The sequence below is a fragment of the Drosophila pseudoobscura genome, chromosome 4 (assembly GCF_009870125.1).
Source record: "Drosophila pseudoobscura strain MV-25-SWS-2005 chromosome 4, UCI_Dpse_MV25, whole genome shotgun sequence".
Lineage (NCBI taxonomy): Eukaryota > Metazoa > Arthropoda > Insecta > Diptera > Drosophilidae > Drosophila > Drosophila pseudoobscura.
In genome coordinates, this window is record NC_046681.1 from 29,809,965 (window position 1) to 29,832,080 (window position 22,116).

At 47.5% G+C, this 22,116-nt stretch overlaps 2 protein-coding genes across 6 annotated transcripts in view; one reads left to right on the forward strand and one right to left on the reverse strand.

Annotated features, from left to right (window-relative positions):
* Positions 1–22,116, forward strand: part of Pvf3 (PDGF- and VEGF-related factor 3) — a 70,722-nt gene that overhangs the window by 13,353 nt on the left and 35,253 nt on the right. For 2 of the 5 annotated variants that reach the window (XM_015180180.2, XM_015180181.2), the window contains exon 1: positions 16,162–17,735. The exons of the other annotated variants lie outside the window; for them this stretch is intronic. In XM_015180180.2, coding sequence (XP_015035666.2) covers positions 16,812–17,735 — 924 coding nt within the window. In that variant the 5' untranslated portion in view covers positions 16,162–16,811. Of the gene's footprint in view, positions 1–16,161; positions 17,736–22,116 lie in introns of those variants that run through there. 5 annotated transcript variants of the gene reach the window in all.
* The window catches only part of LOC6903295 (dynein-1-beta heavy chain, flagellar inner arm I1 complex), a 106,973-nt gene that overhangs the window by 8,071 nt on the left and 76,786 nt on the right, over positions 1–22,116 (reverse strand). The window contains exon 6 of the mRNA XM_015180178.2: positions 9,011–9,056. The gene's annotated coding sequence lies outside the window, so the exon portion shown is untranslated. The remainder of the gene's footprint in view (positions 1–9,010; positions 9,057–22,116) is intronic.

Consider the following 22,116-nt stretch of genomic DNA (forward strand, 5'->3'; position numbering starts at 1 on the left):
TAGAGTCCGTTGGCAAACAAATTTCAGAGTCATCAAAATCATTTTTTTGGCATACCCTTTTGAAGAGGGTATCATGGTTTTTGCAGAGCAGAATGGGAAGACTGTGTTCGCTACATCTATGGGATTCATCGGCATTAGTGCGTGAAACTATGATATTAATAGTTCCTTTAGTTCTAAAGACTTTTCACTCATCATATATTTGGTTTACTTCCCAGATTGGACTTCAAAGATCATAGCTCTGTCGTTATAGAGTCCCAATTATGATATAGCATATTATGGTAATTCCAAAGCCATCTGCTGAGTAGCGCATTAGCCGATAGATCTTTGTCTTCTCAACTGCAAATCGCAGTGGAGTCTACTCCCCAGACTCCAAGGGTATGTGGACTTTGATGCGCCGTGGATTTTTTTTCGCTTTCTCGTTCGTGGCCTTCGTGTCCACCGCGGGGCAGTTGCACTCTTCACGTTGAAATGTGCTCTACGTGGCTGGGCTTTGGTTTCTGTTTGCTGCCAGACAACCGCGATGACGATGACGACGACGATGACTATGACGGTGCCGACAGCGACGACGGCGACTACGTCTACGTCTACGACTACGACTGCTAACTAATAATTGCCAAAGGCAGGCCACGGTGCAGCGCGGATGGGATGGGAAGGCGATGGCGATGGCGGTGGCGGCTGTGGAGACGGGGACGACAGGCAAATAAATTTGCACAGAGTTGCAAATCATTTGACAGGCGGCTGCCGTCGCGCCGCACCGAAGCTAAGAGATTTAGCTGCTGCCTTTTTGTTGGCTTTGGTGCATTTTTGCTTTTGTTTGTTTTGCGCAAAACGGCTGCCGGCTGCCGGCTGCCGACTGCCGACTGCCGACTGCTGCTTTTGCTTTCTGCTGCTGGCTGCTGGATGCTGGCACTTTGATGATGTCATATGCAAATTCCCCTCAGCAAACGAGCAAGCTGCAGCCCCGGACCGAGAGACAGACAGATGCCAAATTTTCATAGCTAATCCGTGCTCGGTCGCAAAATGACAAAGGTGATGCTAATGGTGATGGATACGGCAGTCGATTGTGTTTCTTTCGATCGGAATGTTGGCTTGCGATTGCCTGTTCGTCTGTCTGTTTGTTTGTTTGCTCGCCAGCGACTTATGCCAAATATTTGACTAATTTTTTACCATTTCTTGCATCTCCTTTCAGGTGAGTTCTGGCGGACGTTTGAACGACATTTCAAGATTGATATTTCAGGTATGTGATAAGCAGGGAATGTGGTGTGTGGAACCTGGTTTTGGCTTGAAGTAGCATCAGGCATACCTTCCGCAGAAGTTCGGAATTCTTCTCAAGTTGGAGCCAGGACACTGAAGATTATAAGGAGAGTGAAGGGTACAGTGGAGGACAGTACCAGTTCCTTAATACCACTAAAAAGGTTAGGGATCGTACACCCTGTGGTCCCCTAGGTCTAAGTAGAGGTTCTGTTGATCTTCACCACTATTTCACCATCTATCTCGACATAGATACATATAGACAGTACCTCCTTAAGTTCCCCCCGATAGTTATCGCCTTACCCCATTCAGTTCCTCGCAGAACAAATACAGGATGTTGTTGGCCTTTAAATTCCTCTCGTTGGGGCCCATCCTTGACCTCCAGTTAACATAAAAGTTCCCTTTGTAATCAGTTCGCGTTGCCCATCGTTGCCATCCTCCCAGGGAGCTGCCGATGAAGCGCTACACGCAATTTGTACCTTGTTAAGGAGCAGGACCAGGCACCACAGCCCGAGCATGACTAACCAGCCACCGCGCCCTGCCCTGCCCTGCCCTGCCGCCCCTCCACCTGCTTCCCCCTTATGCTGGCCGGACATATGCCTAACGACCAATTAGTCACGTCAAATCATCATCACGAGCGCTCCCCAACCGCAGCCACAAGTGCGAAAACAAGGGGGACATCGCCGTGACGGGCCCGGAAAGACAGAGGAGGAAAAGTACATAAAAGTACGTTTTGAAAAAGGCAAAAAAGTGGAAAATGCAATAAAGCCAAAGTGATCGTGACCAATTGTTGGGCGTTGGTCAAGCAGCAGGCCACTGGACCAACAATTACCAATCAACAATCGCCAACAAACAGCACCGGGGAGCAGCAACAGAAGCAGCAGCAGCAACAGACGTGGAGCATCGTTTGGATATCTGCAAATATTTGTCCCATGCTGACGAACTTGTGGCAGCGCAGTGTCTCCCCAGACTGCCGTCTGCCGCCTGCCGCCTGCCACCTGCCACCTGCTGTTAGGCATTTCTGTGGAGAGGCTGGACTGCCAGTCAAGTGACCACAAAATGTGGTCCACACAAAGGCAAAAACCAGACCAGTCTGTCCCCACATCTGTGGACTTCTATAGCTGTCCGTCTGGACACCTTCAATCGGAAGAGATATATGTTTATGGGACGTGACAGGCGGCATAGAGTGCTATGTGAGGCGCAAAGAGAATTAAATATATTGGCCGTACGGCACTGATTCGACAATTGAATTTGCAAATTAACATCAGTTTTGGTGCGGATTTTTATTGCATTATATAGCGACAGCCCTGGGACATATGTGGCCCATGCAAATGAACACATTTCCCCCCAGAAACAGCAACAACCAGGGCGCAAAAAGACCGGCAGTCGGCGGAGAGAGGCAGTAACATGCTAAATCCATTTGGGGCGCGCAACCAAAAACCCAACACAGCCGAAAATTCGGAATCCCAGTACCAGTTCCAGTTCTAGTCCCGGACCCAGACCCGGACCCGGACCTAACCCAATGCCGTGTGGCGTGTGCAACGTGCAGAAAAACGAATTTCAAGCAGAAATTCAACAGCCAAAAAAACAGCCAACTGCGGGATGGACCAGAGGAAAACCGTCCTAACCGTGGAGCTCCCCCCCTTCTGGCACACGAGACTCGCAATCGCCGCTCCCTCACGTACAATACGAGTGGTGGGCGCTATATTTTTTGTGCCTTTGTCCGACAAGGGTATGATGACTTTATCAAAAGCATTTAATACAGAAGGATGCAGACGGGAGTCCATCTCTGGCACTAGTCGAATCACTCTACGGCCTGTCCATCAAAGTGAGATGTCCAACATGTTGATTCGCAGCTCAAGTGCTTACGGAATCGAATCAGACCAAGGGGAAGGCACTGGGGAGGCCTCTATTGTTGGCTAAACTAGTCCCAGATCTGCCCAGATTATTATTCCATATAATGCCCATCTCCAAAAGAGTATCTCCACTTTTATCATGCATTTTTCAATGGGATTTTCATGGTTTGTTTTCCCTTTCGGGTAAGTGCAATCGCTTTCTGCGCCACACGCCCCCCTTGCTGGTGGCTGTCCCCCTTCTAAACCTTCTGCGAAATGGGTCTAGTGCATGCTCAGCAGCAAAGCATCGTCCTTTGTCCTTGCTGGCAGTGGCTGTGGCTGTGGCAGTGGCTGGGGCAGTGGCAGTGGCTGGGGCAGCACTGTTCGCTGCGTGTTTGCCGGCAAACAAATAGAAAATAGAAAACGTTGCCCGCTGCTTGTCGCCATATGCTGGAAGGGAGGATTGACAGGCCACAGTGGGCCGAGGGGTGGGTGGAGTGGTTGGGGCGGAGGAAGCCGTGCCGCAGCAACTTGCCACATGCTAGGCATCCTCGATGGGCCGCAGCTGGGGCTGCAGTGCCACGCCGAAATTGAGTTTTCGGCCACGACTTGGATTTATTTGCATAGGAGACACAAAAATCGTAGAAGCTTCCATGGTAACACCAGATGAATGCCAGATATAAAGACGGGACGAGGGTCCGTCCGTGCAGGAGAGCGGGGTCGGGGCGATGTTTGTGGGCGTGTGCGACCCACAGCCCTTTGTGGCAGCTTATGAGCTCATGTGTCCTGGCCATACACGGTCCTCAGCCCCAGCCCCAGCTTCAGCTCCGACTTTGGGTCCTTCCCGTTTCTACAGCTCCTAATCCTGCAGCTGACCAAAGCTGCAGCCGGAGCCGGAGCCGGTGCCTGGAGCCTGGAGCTGAAGCTGAAGTGTAAATGCCGTCATAATGCTTGTACCGACATCAGCTTGACAGCTTTCACAGCCCCGCAGTCGTGTGGGCGTGGCACGTGGCTGACCAGGCCTTCGGAAGTGCTGCTGGCCAGGCTGGGGACACCACGTTCGGAAGAGGCCAAAGAGGTTGGCAGCCCCATGAATCCTCGTGGCGGCTTCTGCTTATTAGTATGCAGCTGTGCTCTCCTTGGGTCCAGAATGGTTGCTTGGCTGCTTCTGCTCATGAGCCTGGATGCGAGGACGCCAGGACGCCAGGACGCCTGAATGGCAGTGTCCGTGCGAGTGGAGTGCGTGTCTGTCACTGTCATGATTCAGTTTGCCTTAATTAATTTCGGACTGCTCTCGAACGGAGCCCAGAAATGCCGGCACAGGCCGTGCGATGTGTGAAATTAGCCTCGATTGTTCCGTTTGAAGGTGTACAGTGTGCACTCCGTAAGGCAGAGCTTGTAATCCATAAAGATCCCACAGATTACGGACGGATTTACCCAGTGAGACATAGAATAGTTGTGGTGACAATTTGATCTAGATTCAGGACGATAGCCAGTAATGGAAACCTTGTCATGAGAGCGCCATGTGGGTGATCGATTGCACTTAGAGTAAAAGCGTAGATCTCTTGGAACACAAAATCTGTGCCATTCCCCCAATTAAATCGATTAAAAACTAAGCTCCCAATCGCCGGAGCCGCTGTCAGAAGCACTTGCAACGCACTTGAAAGAACCCAGAGAGACGAGCGGCACTTTACACTTTTCGCAGTACACGCAATTTTTGATTACATTTCAATCTCCCCGATTTGGGCCGCGGATACGGGCCCACAGACGTACCCACTGCATCTGTGGAGCACAGAGCCCTCGTACTCGTAAAAAAGAGCACTAAATGGGTCACGTGCCGAGCTGAAACGATTTGCGGAAAAATGCAAACTCAAACGCAGTCCGCGAAAAGCGTTTTCCCCCTCTCGAAATCCCAGAAATCAGAGGGGGGAGGGGCGGCAAATCTCTGCGCAAAAATGCAGCTAGAAAATATCTATCAAAATTAAATTTCAACTGCGATTGCACTCGAAAATAGAACTGAAATGTTGTTATTTTCCCAGTGACTGGGATACAGTGACTGCGACTGCGACTGCTATTGCGATTGTGATTGTGATTTCGAGTTGATTTGTAACTTGATTTATGCAATTTGTGGCTGATTGTAGTTGTTGCCTGTTTGCTGGTCTTCGGGAGATGTGATGGAGAGTGGAAAATATTTTTCAGCTTTGGGGTTCGATTTTTCGGTTATTGGGTTATTCATTTCAATTTGTAATTCAGTCAGATGCAACTTAATTTCGCAGCGAGAGAGTCCCACCCCCCCTCTCCACTCCCACACACAGACGTGCGTTCTGTGGTGGCATTTTTGGGGGAATTCCCCCGCTCGATCGGGCTGCCACTGCAATGAAGAGTGATGCGACTATGATATGTGCCGTGACGACTGGTGTCTGTGTGTGTGTCTGTGTGTGTTTCTCATTTTTCTATTTTGCATAGAAATTATGGCAGTTGTTTTTCAGGCCGAAATGTGGTCGAGTCGAGCCGAGGTGTTGTCTGCATAATAATTGGAATTTTGTAGATGATTTCTGCACCAGCAGAACACGATTTTGCCAGCATATTTCGTTTACATTTGATTTGGATTTTGAGGATTTCCGAATGAATTTCTGTATATTTAAAAATGCAGTCTAGTCGAGGTTTGTTTTTAAAGAAACATCTAGGGATGTGGCTGAGAACAATTAGGATATTAAACATACATATCTATAGGGAATATTCAAGAGCAACGTAGACCGGACATCAAACATCACATCATCACATGGCACAATACTTTCAGAGTATTCGGAGCATACTTATTCGAAATGAGGGTGGTCTATCTTTAGTATTATTATTGCTTGCTATCTACGCGAATCATAGGGTGCGTCTGGGGTGGTCTCCAGGTCCCCATTGGTCCCATTGGTTCGTCTGTGGCACTACAGGGCATCTGGCAATATTCAGCGACATTTATCCCGTTTTCCATGGGTAATCTGTGGATCTCTGTGGATCTGTGTGGATACGGTTGCATTCGATGATGTGTTGGAGCTTTTCGTACACCGACCGTGGGGAAGTTTGGGATCTCTGATCAAGCGAAGGGTACTAGCCTTGGCCCCATACCAGGCAATAGATGTGCACACATATTTGAAGTACGAGAATTGGATCCTCGGCGTTGTGACAACTGCTGTAGCCCGCACTTTGATTTGTCCAATATTGTACTTTCTGCCACGAAAATGTCTTAAATAAATAGCTTTTTTAAATGGCAAAATGCAGTCTTTGTGGGGTAGCATTTGGGTTCAATTTACCCATATTTGTATTTCCCCAAAACATAGGCATCTATCCTAGGAAGGGGATACTTCTGTTTAAAGTTCCACAAGCCATTTCCCACAGCTCTCTTTATTAACAAGTCTTTTTTTTTACTTCTCTCTGGAACACAGAAATCCTCTGATTGCTCTTAGCCCAAAATCCAATTTGGGTAGAATATTTGCATGAATCTTTGGTTTTATTTGGAAGAATTTCGAAAATATAGTACGAAATAGTGAAGAATGATTTTGGGTTTTGGATTTGGATTTGGTTTTGGATTTTGGGTCACAGTCTTGTGCACAACTTCGGGGCAACAAATACAAATCTCTATTCAAAATCAGAGTACACTCGTCACGAAACTTCATATAGTAAATTTTAGTACTCGTCTAACACGTTGGAGAAAAACTAAAACTAACTAAAAAACATGTCGCTGGCTATTCTATCCATTTGCTTGGATGCCAGCAGGCTCTGGTTTGGATGGGAGTACAGTGATCTGACGCCAATGTGGGCTCCGGATCTGATGCACTTCTACGATTTCTTCATGGCTTACTATCTGTACAACACTGTGGAACAAATGGCTGCCATCATGCCACCAATCTGGCACCAAAGACTCCAGATGTTACTGCAATTGGTGTCGAACTATTGATCCACCGAAGAGGTATACGGTTTTCGTCTACCCGGAGATCCCGATACGGCAAGAATTTCGTTTAATGTTAAAATAAAAACTACGCTCAACAAATCTAAGAGTAGTCTTCTGTTTAAAGTTCCACGAATGGTAGGTTCTTCCTCGACTCTCCCCCGATCTGTTCTTAAACTGGGATAATTAATTTTTAACGTTGATATCCTTGTCTTGTCTGTGCCCAAACCGTTTCCATTAGCTAGCATTTTCGTCTCTATTCCTCTGGCAAGTCTTTGCCTTTGGCTGCTCTTTTCTTGGGCCCCACTTCGAGGCACGTACTCCAGCCGCTCATTTCCCCAGTCGCCATCAACAAATCCTTGAGTCGACTATCCCCCCGACTGACGTTTCCTCTTTAAAACTGCTTAACTTACTGCCTCGGTTACTGTCACTGCTGTTGCTGCCACTGGGGGGCAGCTGCAGCTCTTCGCCCGCTCTCTCCACCCTTGCCGGGGGAGTGGAGGAGGGGGGGTCTCCGAGAAGCGTGGCTCATTAATCAAGTGGCGGTTGGTCCAAACGAGCGAAGCGTTGACGTTGCCGATGCTCTGGCACTGGTCCCTGCCCCATGCCCCATGCCCCGTCGTGTTGACGTTCACCTCGCAAATGTCACTTCCTGGGCGTGACATTCTCCTCCCAAGTGCCACCACGCTGCCTGCCGCCTCCCTCCCGCCTCCTCCGCTTCCCCTTGACCACCGCTGCCACATGGTGAGGCTTTGGTTTGGGTTGATTAATTATTTAGTTAGTGATTAGAGAAAGAGCGGCCGCAGTGCAAAAACTAGGAGACTGGCCGCTGTGGCCGCTGTGGCCGCTGCCGTTGGTCCAATTAAAATCGCTCACGAAACGCTCGAATAACGCGCTCGCGTTTTCCCAGACAAGACACACGCGATTTTCTGCTCTCTTCCCCCTTCTCGCCCTCTTTATGGGTGGGAGGTGGATCCCCGTGTGGTTCCCCGAGCTGCTGTCGTCTCAATATAAAACGTCAACACCCGTTATTGGCACTCCAGTGATGGTTTCTCCTTCGCTCCACTCATATCGTGATGCCCTTACTGCAGGAGGGTACTCCTGCAGTTGCATGGAGCTTCCAGTGAGAGGCAAGCTTCTACCATGGAGCAGGAGTTTGTATCCATCAGACTGATGGACTTCGCTACGTATGTATGTCTGTATTAGCTGTTGATCTGTAGCTGAAGATTCTGTGGGATACGGAAGTGTGCTCTCTTTTGGACTCCTAACCTACAGGGTATCTAAACTTCGGCTCTCAGCGGTTGTCTCTCGTGTTTTCTATCGTTTTTTCTCCACTGAGCAACACTTGAACACACTCGCTCATCCACTCTCCTTCTGTGCCACACTTTCCTTCTTTCTTTCATCTTTTTTTCGCACTACTTGTCTAAAATGCAGCCAACAATTCTCCTTCTTCCCCTGCAGCCATGCTGCTATCTCTGTCGCACACGTGTTCTCCGCTCTCGTTCATCCACTTCTGGGCATTGTTGCTGCTCTTCTCCCCCTTCTCCACCCCCCCTATCATTGAGTCCTGTTCAAGAACAATTCCTTCCACGCAGCAGAGCACACACAATCACATGTGTGCGTGTGTGTGTGCGTGTGTGTGGTGTGTATCTATGTGTTTACCTCTTCAGAGTGCAGTTTTCTGCATGTGACTGCAGTGCAAGTTCTCATCAGCATCCCCATCGTGGAAAAGGAGAGCGCAAAATACTGTTGTCGTCGTCATAAATGTCTCATTTTCTGGCTAAGTGTTGTCGCCTGATGGATAGACGCCCGCCCAGTGAGGCCCTCATCCTCATCCAGTGCAAATACCACGAGTCCAGCCCCAAGGCAGCCAGCCCCCTGACATGTCCAACGTCTCACGTCAAGCCATTGAGGAAGCCCCACCCCTCGCAGGACTCTTGCCCCGTTCTATGCTTAAGAAAATTTCCATTGTCAAAAGTTTACTTACTTTCCGAATGAGTCCTCTCGTCGTTTTTCTTTCCACTTGGAAAGTGCTGGAATAAATGAGTTTAAATTTAGATTTAGTAAATTTAAACAAAAATCTTTGTATGAAATGTATCTTAATGTTCAGTAGAATCATATGCACAGTAGGAATATTTGCTTAGCAGTACTCAAGGGATCTTCCACACATTCTTGACCTTGGGGGGTCTTCAACTTAAATTTCTAAAGAGGTGAAAGGGCTGTCCATTTAGTATACCTAGTTTATTCATTATAATCTAGTGGCAATTGAAGTTTTTTGGTTACACTTCCGCCAGAAGTTGTGAAAATATATATTTTCCTAGCACCTTTCCCTCCCGCACTTCCTTGGCTCTGCAAACTTAGTTTTTATTGTTCTCTCTTTCGCAGAATGTCTTAACTTTCATCACATTAAATAATTTTTACTTTTCGTTGCTTGGGGCTGTCAAATACTTTCTCCCCCATGGAGAAAATATAAGAAAACACTTTGCTGCCAGTCATGTTTGTTCACGTCGAGCGTAAGAAAACTTTTCACACAATTAAGTTGAGCAAAATGCTGCGGCAAACCCGAAATTGAAAGGAGTCGTCGTTGCCGTCGTCCTCTTCCACGTCCACGTCCCAAGGATCTTAAAAATTTCTGCCACTGCTGCAGCTGCAGCTGCTGCCCCTGACGGATGCTGCGTCTGCCACGAGTTCCGCATCAACAAAAAAATAATAATAAAATTTCGATTGCCAAAAAATATATATATAAATGTATGTATAATTTGTTCGCCCAAGTTTCCAGGTTGTGGGCTGAGGTTTCAGTAGGTTTTCGACCTAATACCTCAGAAGATCAGATATATTCAATATTAATCATAGACATCGAAGAGTTTCCTTTCGTTTCTATGCATTTTTGGCTGGAATGATAGTCCAATATAGTTTCCATTGGGAATATCCGTATACTTTATAGATTACACCCCTTCCCCTCTTACCCCTAACCGGTTTGTTTTTGGAATCCCACTCAATCCAATTAAACATCATTCTATGGTCATTTTCAATTTCGAACTCAAGCAAAACTTAACCCATAGAATGCTTTAGAATTTCCATTCTTTCGTTAACAAAACGAAATCAAAGTGGAAATAATTTTCGTTTAATTTCATTTTAAATGCACTCGAACTCGAACAAAATAAAAAGAGAAGAGGAGAGGAGAGTGGAGAAGAGAGGAGAGTGGAGAGTAGAGGAGAACCCCCTCCGACGTTTTGTGGGCTATCGCCGAATCGAAATCATCGTAAAAGTACGAGTACGATACAAATGGAAACCGAAAGGTGCAACACCAATAAAAACCAAAATGACTTGCTCGAAATGCCATTGTTGTTGGGGGTTTGGCTGTTTACATTGATTGCGCTCTCGAGATACGAAATACGGAGCCAGAACCAGATCGAGAACGAGTTTCTGTTGTTTGGTATCCTGCTCGTACAGCCCTTCCATAAGCGCAGATATGCATAGATCCTACCTGCCGCAGAACCGCTCCCTGAGTGGTCCATTGTCCGTCAGTCAGTGCGGTTCGATTCGGTGGTGTTCGGGGCTGTTCGGCTCTGTTCTGCTCAGGTCAGGCATCAACTTTAATCCAATTAGTTAAACAATGTCCGAGGAGGATACTGAGATCAGTCTTTGGGCTCGTGCGGCGCCCAAGCGGATCGCATTTTCTTAGAACGCACCCTTCACTCCGTCACTCCATCCGTCACTCCATCCTTCTAATCCTGTCCATCGCCATTTGCTGCACTTAATTAGGGAGGGCTGCTCGGAGAACTAAAGGCATTTCAATTCCGTATTCCCATTCCCAATGCTTTGGCACGTCTCGAACTGGACGATTATAGAAAAATATGCGGAGGATACGGGTATTCCGACAGGCGCACGTTGGCATCGTTAGTTCGGTTGTTCTACCGGACCGTTGCCATTAACTGGAATTGGCTCAAATTGTTTATGGCCAATACACAGAGTCGGGCCTGCTGCTGCTGCTGCTGCTGCTGCTTCTCCTGCCTCTCCTTCTGCTCCTCCGATACACAAACGCATATCAATTGAGCTGCAGATTATTATGTTTATAGAGAAGGCATCCCATCGCATCGCATCGCATGGCATCGCATCGTATCGTAGCGTATAGCAGAGAGAGAGAGAGAGAGCATTGTTTGCTTAGTTGGTGGGAAATAGAGGGGGCAATATTGAGGATACAATGGCTTATAATTTAGAGGAGAATGCTGGGGCAAGATGTGTTCTGTTTGGTGCGAAGTATGTTACAAGAGACTGTTGGGGAAGGAAAACTCAGGGAAATGATGCCCTGTTTGCATGTGGGCTTTCAATGGAATTAAGTTTACTGATGACTCAATTGAGTCTTTGTTTCTGATTATTGGGACTTACAGCATTTGAAGTTTGCTTGGGAATATGGGAAGTTAAACAGGAAAAGGTAGATGATTATTGGATTGTATAGGGCTACTTTTAAGTCTTACATCTCTTAAAGAATACTTTCGTAATAGTAATGCGAAAAGCCTTGTAGTATCATATTTATAATCAGCATCATTATATCGCTGCCTTCTCTGTAGGTGGAAAAGGGAAATTTAACTGAATAGAGCCCCAAGCAAGTCCCTCGAAAGTTGCCCTCTTTTCACCCTCATGGAAGGTACGCGAATCCCGAGTGATTATGAATGGAACTGATTTCGCACAAGACTCTCTAGAGAGTTCCCAGAGAGTTCTTGGGCAACCTGAATGGTACATGATCCTTGCATCATTCCCCTTCTCATTTGTAAGGAAATTTCAATGGTAACTTCTTATAGCACCGTCGTAAAGACTTCCCCCTACGTGTTTTCCCGACATCTTCTGCTTCAATTACCTCGAAGACAACATAAAAAGACCCCCTCTGTCCCTCTCTCCGCACTTCTATTTTAATGCTCTACACGCAACCTGCTGCAGTGGCAACAACACTCCTCCTCCTGCTCCTCCGCTCCTCCTCCTCCTCCTCCTCCTTCAACTAATTGCAGCTTCAACGCCTTTCAACACACTGCAAATGCCGCTTTAATAGTCCCCATCGTCCCCATCTCTTCCCATCACATGGTTCCATTAGATTCCATTCCATGCCACCTTCTCCTTAAATCTTTCCTGCTGCCTGTGCTCGGGGAATGCAAACCATGTCATTGGGTCTCTCGGAATTCGGGAATCTCCAGATGCATTCTCCCAAACTGCATTTTCAGCTGGATTTTCGACTCGAGTTTGCTTTTATTGTATTTTCTTGCCAGCCATTTACATTTTGCCCCTGCCCTGCGCTGCATTTCCATTTCCATTGAAAAACTGTGGCAGCTTCCTGGGAACTTGGCAACTCGTTAAAATGGAGCCATGAAAATGCCTCCATCGCGGTCCCCATCTCCTTGTACCTTTCACCTTTCCATATCGGGAGTTCTTCTTCGCCGCCTCTTCTGCCTGCTCGGAGGCGTGGCATTCCATCTGTAAGACGAATGCAAATTTTCCCTCTCGCTGACAATCGATTGAGTCTCGTTGTTGCTGCCACTGGGATACTGGGATACTGGGATGATGGATGTGTGGCAATCTTTTGAAACGATCTTAAACCATATGTCACAGACCCCAGCCTGAATCGGGCGGGTGCCCCCTGACAAGCTTCTCACTCGTTTACCCGCACAGTGGGGCTCAAGAGGGGAACGAAAGCTACTCGAATTCGAGCAAATACACTTCTAGAATCCCCTCCTGGAACGAACAGTGTTTAACACTCACTACACTGCTGAAACGCACTGTACACACACGAATACTGTACGTCATGCACTGACCTTTGACTACACAAACTTTTCTCTGGCCTTCAAAACGAAACCAACGACAAACGAATGTCGTTTGATGATGACAAATATTTGAATGCTGACTGGCACTGGCACTGGGCTCTTTCGACTCTTGTGGCTGTGGCTGTCCCTGTCTAGCTATCTGTCTCGCTTCATCTGGTAACCCTGCCCGCCCCAGGCGGGGGCAACCGGAAATTGCGTTGCTCTTTAACTGGGGTTGGGCACCCTTTTTTTCTGGCTATGGTTATGGTTTGGCCTTGGGCCCCGGGCAATGGGCGATGGGCGATGGGCCTTGTGCCTTGGCAGTTTTATCTTGAGTCAATTTGCTTTTCCCCTCGTCATTGTCGGGCTAAGCGGTTTAGGGCTTTCAAAAGAGTGTTTTCCGGGGCGGGGGGGACAAAACACTGTCATAGATCAGCATTGTTGTCCTCGCTGCTGTCGCCTCTGTCGCTTCTGTCGCTGCTGGAAGCCAAAAACTATTTTGAATAATTAGCAGGAAGTGGCTGTCAGAGGACGAACCACACACGTCGCCAGGGGTTCGCCTCAATTAGGGGTTGCCTTCGGTCTGCTCCCGATTCGGATTCCCAATCCGCATCGATTCTGCTGATCCAGTTGTTGCCCCTTGGATGATATCCCTCTACTGTTCCCCCTCTTTCCCGCTTTCCATCTATCAATTTCAAATTTGATTTTTATGATTTCGATGGCGTCTCATTTTCCTACCATTTCCCATTTCCCATTCCGCTTTTCACTTGGTCTCGTTCTGTGTCTCATTTGCATTTTGTATTGAATTCGTTTGCGTTTCGGCAGCTGCTGCCTCGGATGCCTCGGATGCCACCGATGCCGCGGATGCCACCGATGCCTCCTCGATTGAATGGCAACTTAGGCAAATTGAATGCGGTAAATGTGAATTGTAAAAACGAGGCATTGGCAACAGGGGCAGAAACAAAAGCTAATGCCAAGGGCAATGTGGCAGAGCCGCACCAGGTCATGGTACGACTGGAAGATACCCCGTTAAAGGGATTTAGATCTCGTAGGCGCTCCTCCAAATACTCGACGAGGCAGAAACATAGATTCAAGAGTGCGGATACCTCAGATACTTTATGCTCTCAAGGTTCTGGCGTTCTGTGCGTTGCAACAACTCATTAAAGCCACTTCCAAGGGTGCAAAAAACAAGCACAAAAGTAGGATGTTTCGCTATGCTCATCAAAAGCCTCAATGGGAAATGGTTTTGCCAGCAATTTCAGTGGCGGGGCCTAAAAATAGAGCCAGATCCATTACACAATAGGATCCGCGCAGCTAATGGAAAACAGCCCCCGCATACCGCTGCCCCTCTCTCTCTATCTCTATCTCTATCCCTCCCTCTGTCTCTGTTCTTCTGTGTTTTCCTGAACCTGATTCATTTTAATTAGCGCCAACAAAAACAAGAAAAATTAAATGAAAATGCAGTTGGCGGCGCCTCGACGTGAGAAAAACGGCAACGTTGCAGGGCTCGCCCAACAACAACAAAACGGAAAACACAACAGCAAAAATATAGTAAAACAAATTCTGCGCCTGCTTTCACCGGGTCGGGTCCGGGGCCGGGGCCGGGTACGGGTCCCTGGAAAAGCCCCAGCCCCAGCCGCCACATGAGGCAAAGCTCTTCTTCTACAGATTGCCCCAAAGGCGGCCTGGCCTCCTCGCCTGGGTGGCCTCGATGGTTCCTGTTGTTGTTGCCACTGCTGTATGTGCAACATAATAATTTGTAAACATTTATCAATTATGCAGCAACAGCAACAGCAGGAGCGCCCATTCACCACCCTCCTGCCGCTCTCTGTTGGCGATGGCCAACACTGGCCACATAAATTTCCACGCTGGTCGCCGCCATCGTCGCACACAGCAGGGGCGCCGCCTCTCAAAGAAGCAGGGTCTGGTGGGGGGGAGAGCAGATTGGAGGCACATTGGAGGCACATTCCAGGGGCGTTTTTCGGCTTTGACTTTGGCGGTCTGTCGAGGCCCTGGCAGTGGCACTGGAACTGGCACTGGCACTGGCCGGGGCGTTGATTCGCTCGACCAAACATGCAATTAAGTGCAAGTGGGCAACACCTCATCATCATCATCGTCTTCAGCGTCAGCGCCAGAGTCAGCGTCATCATCTTTTGGGGCACGCCACATGGGAGACAGGTGCACGAATGCGGCAGATTCTGATGCGTGTGCCAGGGCTACAGCTGGAATGCTCTGGAGTCAATCAATCACACTGCAGCCCAACTTGTTGACACCACCAGCCTGGGACAGCACGATGAGGCAGAGACAAAGGCCAGGGCGGAGGCAGGAAAGGAGTGGCAACAGGGCAACGGGGCAACAGGGCAGCAGGCGCAAACAATAGGTGCAACAACGTGACCGAGTGCTAATCCAAGGCATCTGCCAAAGCGGCAGGTGCGAGTGCAAAACTGATACGGGAATGCGACCCTGCTGCTTGGGAGCCCACATAAAAAGAAATACCTGAGCGTTGGTCAACACTGAAGTCCACTGAAGTGTTGGTAGGGCCAATGTGGGGTGAATGAAGAGCATTCTGTTACGCAAATTAGTAGACGGAGCAGACAAGGCAGAAGTTTCGACAATTACGAGCCGTTAGGAGATCCAATCTGGAGAGACTCGTGGAACCGCCAAACTTTGACGAATCAGTTTCTGGTTTACGTTCTGGTTCAATGGAAATGTTTACCTCTATTTGCCGAAGAAAATCCCAAAAATAAAGCCATTACCCATAAGAACAAGGCTTCCCCGCTGCGTGTGTGCTTTCCTTCTGTAGATACGAGCATTACCAATGCGTAAGCACAGAAAACTAGATCAGAGCAATAGAAATGTTGAACAAACAATCAAAATGCAATTCGTAACGCCATGGAATCGCGGCCAATGACTCCACTGGAGTCGTAGTGCATTCGATGCAGCCAAAAGCGTGGCACACATTGTATCTTCAGAATTGTGATACTCTCAATTTGGTATTTAAGCTGTTTAGATTCAAGTTTTGAAATACTTTCGCACAAAATACTTCCCCTACTGTCGCTCGGCAACATGCTGCCAGGCCCGCAACATGCACCAACTGCAACTTGTTGCCAGCTGCTGCTGCACTCACACGTGCGCAAAGCCATGCGCTCTCGCTCTCTCAGTATTATTGTTGGCTCCCCATCGCATCTCTCCCTCTCTCTCCCTCGCTTAGCGGCGTCTTTTGTTTATGTTGTCAGCTGTTTTCTGTTTACCATCCACACACACGCACTTGGCATCCACTCGACATCCGAAGGGGAAATGTTGCCAGTGTAAGTCGGGGCAACAAATGCTGCTGCCAAGCGGCCAGACACATTACGAGTGTTGCCGGCCGTCATTCGGTGCCGTTATCTCGAGCTGTATGTCCGCTGTCCCCCTCTTGAGCGCGTTTGTGTGAGTGCGTCTGTATCTGTATCTGTATCTGTATCTGTGTGTGCTGTACGAGCGCGAGTGCCAGTGCGAGTGCGTGCATGTTGCGTACGTAATTTTGTATCTGTATCTGTGGATTGTGAAATGGCCAAGAGCAGCGCGTGTTCCGGACTGCCAGCAAAAATTGTGTAAAAAACCAAACAGTTTTTGAACATGTTCTAGAGCCCAAAAGACGGATAGACAGCCACAACTCTTGGCATTTGGCAATCAATTGTTTGTCTAGCCGATTTCCTCTGTGTATCTGCATCTGTGCGTCTGTGTATCTTTTGGCATCACAGAAAAGTGTGCAAGTGTGTGGAATCCAATTAAACTCAAATGATTCATTAGCAGCATTCATTCACAGAATTCGTGAGTGACACAAGAATTTCCAAATCTTTTATGCTTTATGATTTATGGCGCTAAAATGTGTGAAAGAATTATTGTCGAAACAAAATCTGTGGCTTATTTCAAGATTTGTTAATTGAAAAATTACAAGAAAAAAAGAAAAGTAAAAACTACAAAGAAAAACAATTAATTTTACGAAAAGACAAAATGCTGCGGAACGTGTTGCTGCTTTGTCCCCTGGCCCTGATCTGTTTGTCTGGCCTATGGCTGGGAGCCAGCGCTAATGACCAGCTGAATAATGGGCCAGAACCAGAGCCAGCACCAGCACCAGCACCACAGGATGCTGATGATGATGATGGCCTGCAGAAGGTGTTGCTGCCACACGAACCTGCCGCCGCAGTCACAGCCGCAGCCGCAGCCGCCGCCGCTGATGACTTGAGAAAGGAACGTGATAAAAGTTCAACCAAGATGCAGAATATGCTGCTGCTGCAGAACTACAGAGGAGCAGGGGAAGGAGAGTCGGACCAGAATCGAGAAGAGAATCTACGACTGCGACTCCGACACGAGCAGCATCATTTGCGGCACCAGCAACGGGCGTGGGAGCAGCCACAGGGACTGGAACGAGGACTGGGCCGGCCGGTGCGTCATCATCAGCATAAATCTCAGTGGAATCCGAGGACAGAATCAGCGGCAGTCAGGGAGATGAAGCTCCAGCAGATGGAGACGGCCAGGGAGATGGAGCTAGAGCTGGCGAGGCTGGAGAGAGCCTCCACAGATTCCCCCTGGCAGATGTATCTGGAAAAGCAGCCGAAGAAACCCATTCCCATTAAAGATACCCCAGCACAGCCGCCTTCCACTTCCAATGAGCACATTTTGGTTAAACGCAAACTGCACCACAGCCATTGGGACGGCGACAACGACAACCACAACGACAACCACAACGACAACGATGATCCCAGCCAGCAGAGCCGAGTAGCCCCAGAAGGGGGCCCCACTGCCCCGCAGTGGCAACAGAAGCAAATTGCCCATCACCGCCAAAAGCTGAGGCATCTGAAGGAGATTCTCGGCCAGCGACAACAGCAGCGACATCTCCTGACGGGATTCAATGAGGCCAAATCGGAGGATAATGATGTGAGTACAGCGATTGGGGATTCGATTGAATGTCCCCCGGGGAATACGTCGGGGCGGGAAGCCGTTTGCCGGAGGCTGGCAGTTGTAATTGAAAGATTCTTGGCAATTTTCTTAGATAAGTGGAAGTGGAATCAGTGCCACAATTCAGCGATTCCGTTTATTAAAAGAAGAAGGAGCTATATATACAAGAAGGTTCTTTTAACCTATGATTCATAATGAGTTATTGGTAAGGTCTCCAGTTCATCATCTTCCGAAGGAGTTCCACTGTGCCACGAACGTCACTTGCCTACAAGACTCCCCCATATAACTTCCTATAAATATAATTGTTGCTTGATTTCGATTTCGCTGAACCAATCCACGTCAAGGGGTTTTCTTCAACCAATATTCGTGTAATCCCAGTAATGATTCATTTGCATGATCACGAATGATTTAGAATAGTCTCCAATGTTCGTCAATCATCAATCTATATCTAAACATGTGGGCGACCAATCCATTCTTTTCCAGAACTCTCTCTGGTGTCTTCTTTGTTCCAATAATTGTTTATTTATCACCATTCTGGCTCGTCGAGATTTTGCCAACAGTTGGGTTTTCATTTCTTTGATTCAATTAGGGAACACTCATTGCCCCACTCCCACTCGCACCCCACCCCGAATCCCCATTTCCATTTCATTTGTGTTTTTTGCGTCCGTCTGCCAGCAGAATTCCCCCACTTGGCATACAAATTAATTTGTGAGAGCATTAATTGTGACTGCCCGTTCGGCACGTTCCCTGTGTAAAGGAGATCTCTTTGCCTAGATTAGGCCCGGCTTTTTGTTTGTTTTGTATTCTGTTTTTATCATTAATTGCTGTGGGTACTCGCACTCGTGCTCGCACTCGTAATTGTTCAGATTCAATTGAGATTTATGCGATCGCACGGGCTACGAGCGACTGCCATGCAAAGCGTTTACCAATTAGATGCGTATTTATTGCGAAATGCCCAATTGATTCGATTCAATTCGATTCGATTCGATTGAAGTGCTCCGCAGTTGGCAACAGTCTCTCCGCCTCCGAGGATTACTCATCGCATAGGTGTCGAAACGATCTTTCAGTTGGAATTCCTTGGCCGATTCAATGCCAAGAATTGTCGGGTTCGAGACATGTTTGCTCTGCTCCAACGTTGAGCGAACTCGTGTGTGGTCTTGGAATACATTAAGATTGATTGGAAAACTTCTAGAAGATCTGAACACTTGATGAATTTATGGACAGGCATTCTTTGGAATTGCTAGATACACTAATTGGCAATCTATTGGACAGCTATTACTTGCTATTATTGCTATTATTATTAGATTTTGGTGGATTTATGAGACCTGCGTCCCTATATATCTATTCTGCCTTCTCTTAAAGTAGAGAAACGATCACAGAACCGATAGGAAACTGTTGCTTAGAAGTTTTCATCATTTAATCAATTGCAAAACTTTTCCTATAATCCAGATATGTGGGAGATCTTCCATTATTCAACTATAATTTCTTCCGAAATCGCACTTAATACTGTGTATGATTTGTGCCCGAGTAATCCCTTTGGTACTTCCCTAAATTACAGGCTTTTCAATGAGTATCCATCATGTGCATAAACCACAGCCCTAATACCATAATTAGAGCTCGATGGGCTGGTTGTAATAGATTGCTTTCAAGAGATTTTAGTGAGATTTATAAAGAGAAATAATTAGGGTAATTTCTCTAGTTCTTAGGGAGAACAGTTTATGGAAAGAAAATAGTGGAGGCAAAGAAATATGAGGGGGATTAACTTCTGAGGAGAATCTATGTTTCAATTTAGTGAATTCCTCGCATATATAATTTACTTGGATTCTTTCTAAGTGCATTCCTAATTCTATTCCGATTCCTCATGGTGGGTTCCTTCCACTCCTCATTTTTTGTGGTCTATTCTTTTAATGATCTGCTAACTATATCTGTGGCATAAGCAAATATCCCTCTAATTATCCGAGAAGCAGTGTGCCCTCTTTTATCTTTTTATTTCTGTTTTGTGGAGTAAATCGAATTCTCGCCTAATTATTAACACTTTCGATTTGTTTGAATGCACTTTGTGGATGCACTCCACTCCTCTCTGAAGCGTGCTATTCCCATGCCACACTGCCCTGCCCCCCCTCCCCCCTCCCCACCTTCCACCCACACACACTCACAGTCTTCCTCCCTCGATTATTTTGGCGCCTCTGGGCAAAGCAACCGCCAGTCAATTTTATTTGCTTTTCAAATCGATTCCCAACACTTTCACTTCCCTCTGTGCACCGCTTTCCCCCTCTGCCCTCTCCGCTCTCCCTTCTCCACAATTTTCCCCACTTTTCCTGTGCGTGGAGCTGGCGGTGGCTTCAGCTTTTGCAATCAGTCTATTAGCCTGAGTTTCGTTCTGCCTCACTTGAGGCACAGGCCCCCTCCCCCCCTGCCACTCCTTCTCTGACACCGTCACCCCCACCACCTCCTGTGGGTGCCACTTCAAACATTTTGGCGCGAGTACACAAACGCAGCTGCAGCTCCAAGGGGGAAGGGGGAGGCAGATGCGGAGAGAGGCAGCAGCGGCAGCCTCTTGCACATTCAATTAATTCAAAGCATTAAAACAATTAAACGTTTGTGGCATCATTGACTTGCCACACGCCTCCCCATCGCACCCCACCACCGCATGCCCCCCGCCGATCGACTACGCCTCTTGTTTGCCAAATGCAGGCCCCAATCAACTCAATCTTGTATCCCTGCCTCCGGACGCCGCCCCGCCCCCGCCCCTGTGGAAAATGTTCCCTCTACCCCAGAGCCCAGAGCCCAGACCCCAGACGTGACCCAATTTTCACACAAATTAGTGCAGCTAATTTTTAATGATGATGATTTTTCGGTTTCGGCCACTTTACTCGGCATTTTTCATAATTTCCATGGCCTGCCGCCGCCACAGCCGCCACCGCCGCCACCGCCGCTTGGGTGTGGGATATTTTCCCTCCCGGTTTTTATTTTTACGCAATTTATGATATTTTCACCCATCCCCACGCTCCACCCCCCCGACGTCGACTGGAGGGGAGGCGTCTGTGGAGTCGTCGGAGTCGGCCGACAAGTGCAATTGAAATAAACATGGGAATACAGAGGAAATTTGGATCGTTTTTCGAGGGGGAAACCAGGAGTGAGAAGCGAAAGGGATTGGCTTTCCATCCCATAGGAAAGAGGAACCTTGAAGGCCAGAGACTGCCGTACGCCTGGCGTTTTAGCTCATTTGAACGTAATTGTCATGCAAAGGGGGAATGGGAGTGGAAGGCGAAAAGAATAATAGAGGACATCATGAGGAGAGCGAACTTAATGCTAATCGAAACCGAAGTAGATCCAAAGGGAGAAAAGCGTGGATATATGGCAGAAAGAAGACGAAGCGCAACGCAAAGGAACAGAACAGAACAGAACAGAAAGAAGGGAACGGAATGGAATACAAATTCGTAACCAGAACCCAATTTAACGTAGCTCCCCGCACAGCTGTGGCTCCAATCTAGCAGATACTGCAGTATCCTTTGTGTCCACCCCGAAATCCAAATGCAAATCCAACCCCACCCCTATCCTGTTCTGTCCAATCCTCCCGAGAAAACCCCACCAAAGTTGTTGACTTAATCTGCATTTTGTTGGCGCTGCACACACTTTTCACATCTTTATTTAGCTGGTCAGCGAAAAGGCAGCCAAGGAAATGGAATGAAATGGAAAACTGCAATGGAAATGAAACGAAAGCCAAAGGAAATTTGCATGGCTTGGCTACTGCTTAAAGATTTCCCCCTGGCTTAAAAGGGGGGAAAATGGGGAGCACAATTAAGCAGTGGAGGGAGGGGGATAATCAAGGGAAAAACTTCACGAATATTAAGTCTCATTGCTTTAAGCAGAAACTTGTGTGCGAATTTCCTTTATTTAAGGTGACATTTATTCGTGTTTTCCGTATGAGAAATGGTTGAAGGATAATCTGTTAAATTTCCCATAAATAGCCGTGTGGGCCATGTGCCATTAATTCGTGATATTTTATGGTTTCCGATTTTCGAACAGAATATCATAAATAATCATATTTAAATACTTTACTTCTTTAAAACTTTCCAAAGCGGTTTGAGGATTTGCTAGACGAACCCCCATTGTAGGGGGTGCCCCCATCCAAAAATAGAACAGAAAATCTCTTAAGAAATGCTTTAAGCTGTTCCGAATTGAATTCCCCAATCTTGGTAGTACCCATCTTTAATTTAATTACTCATTCTGCGGGTCCCGTGTCCGCCCCCGAAATAGTTCTGCATATAAAAGGCTTCAAGTTCGTTTTATTACTACTTCCTGCTGTAACGGCCAGGTCCTGTCCAATGGAAAAGTTTTCCTGTTTCCCGCTGAAGCC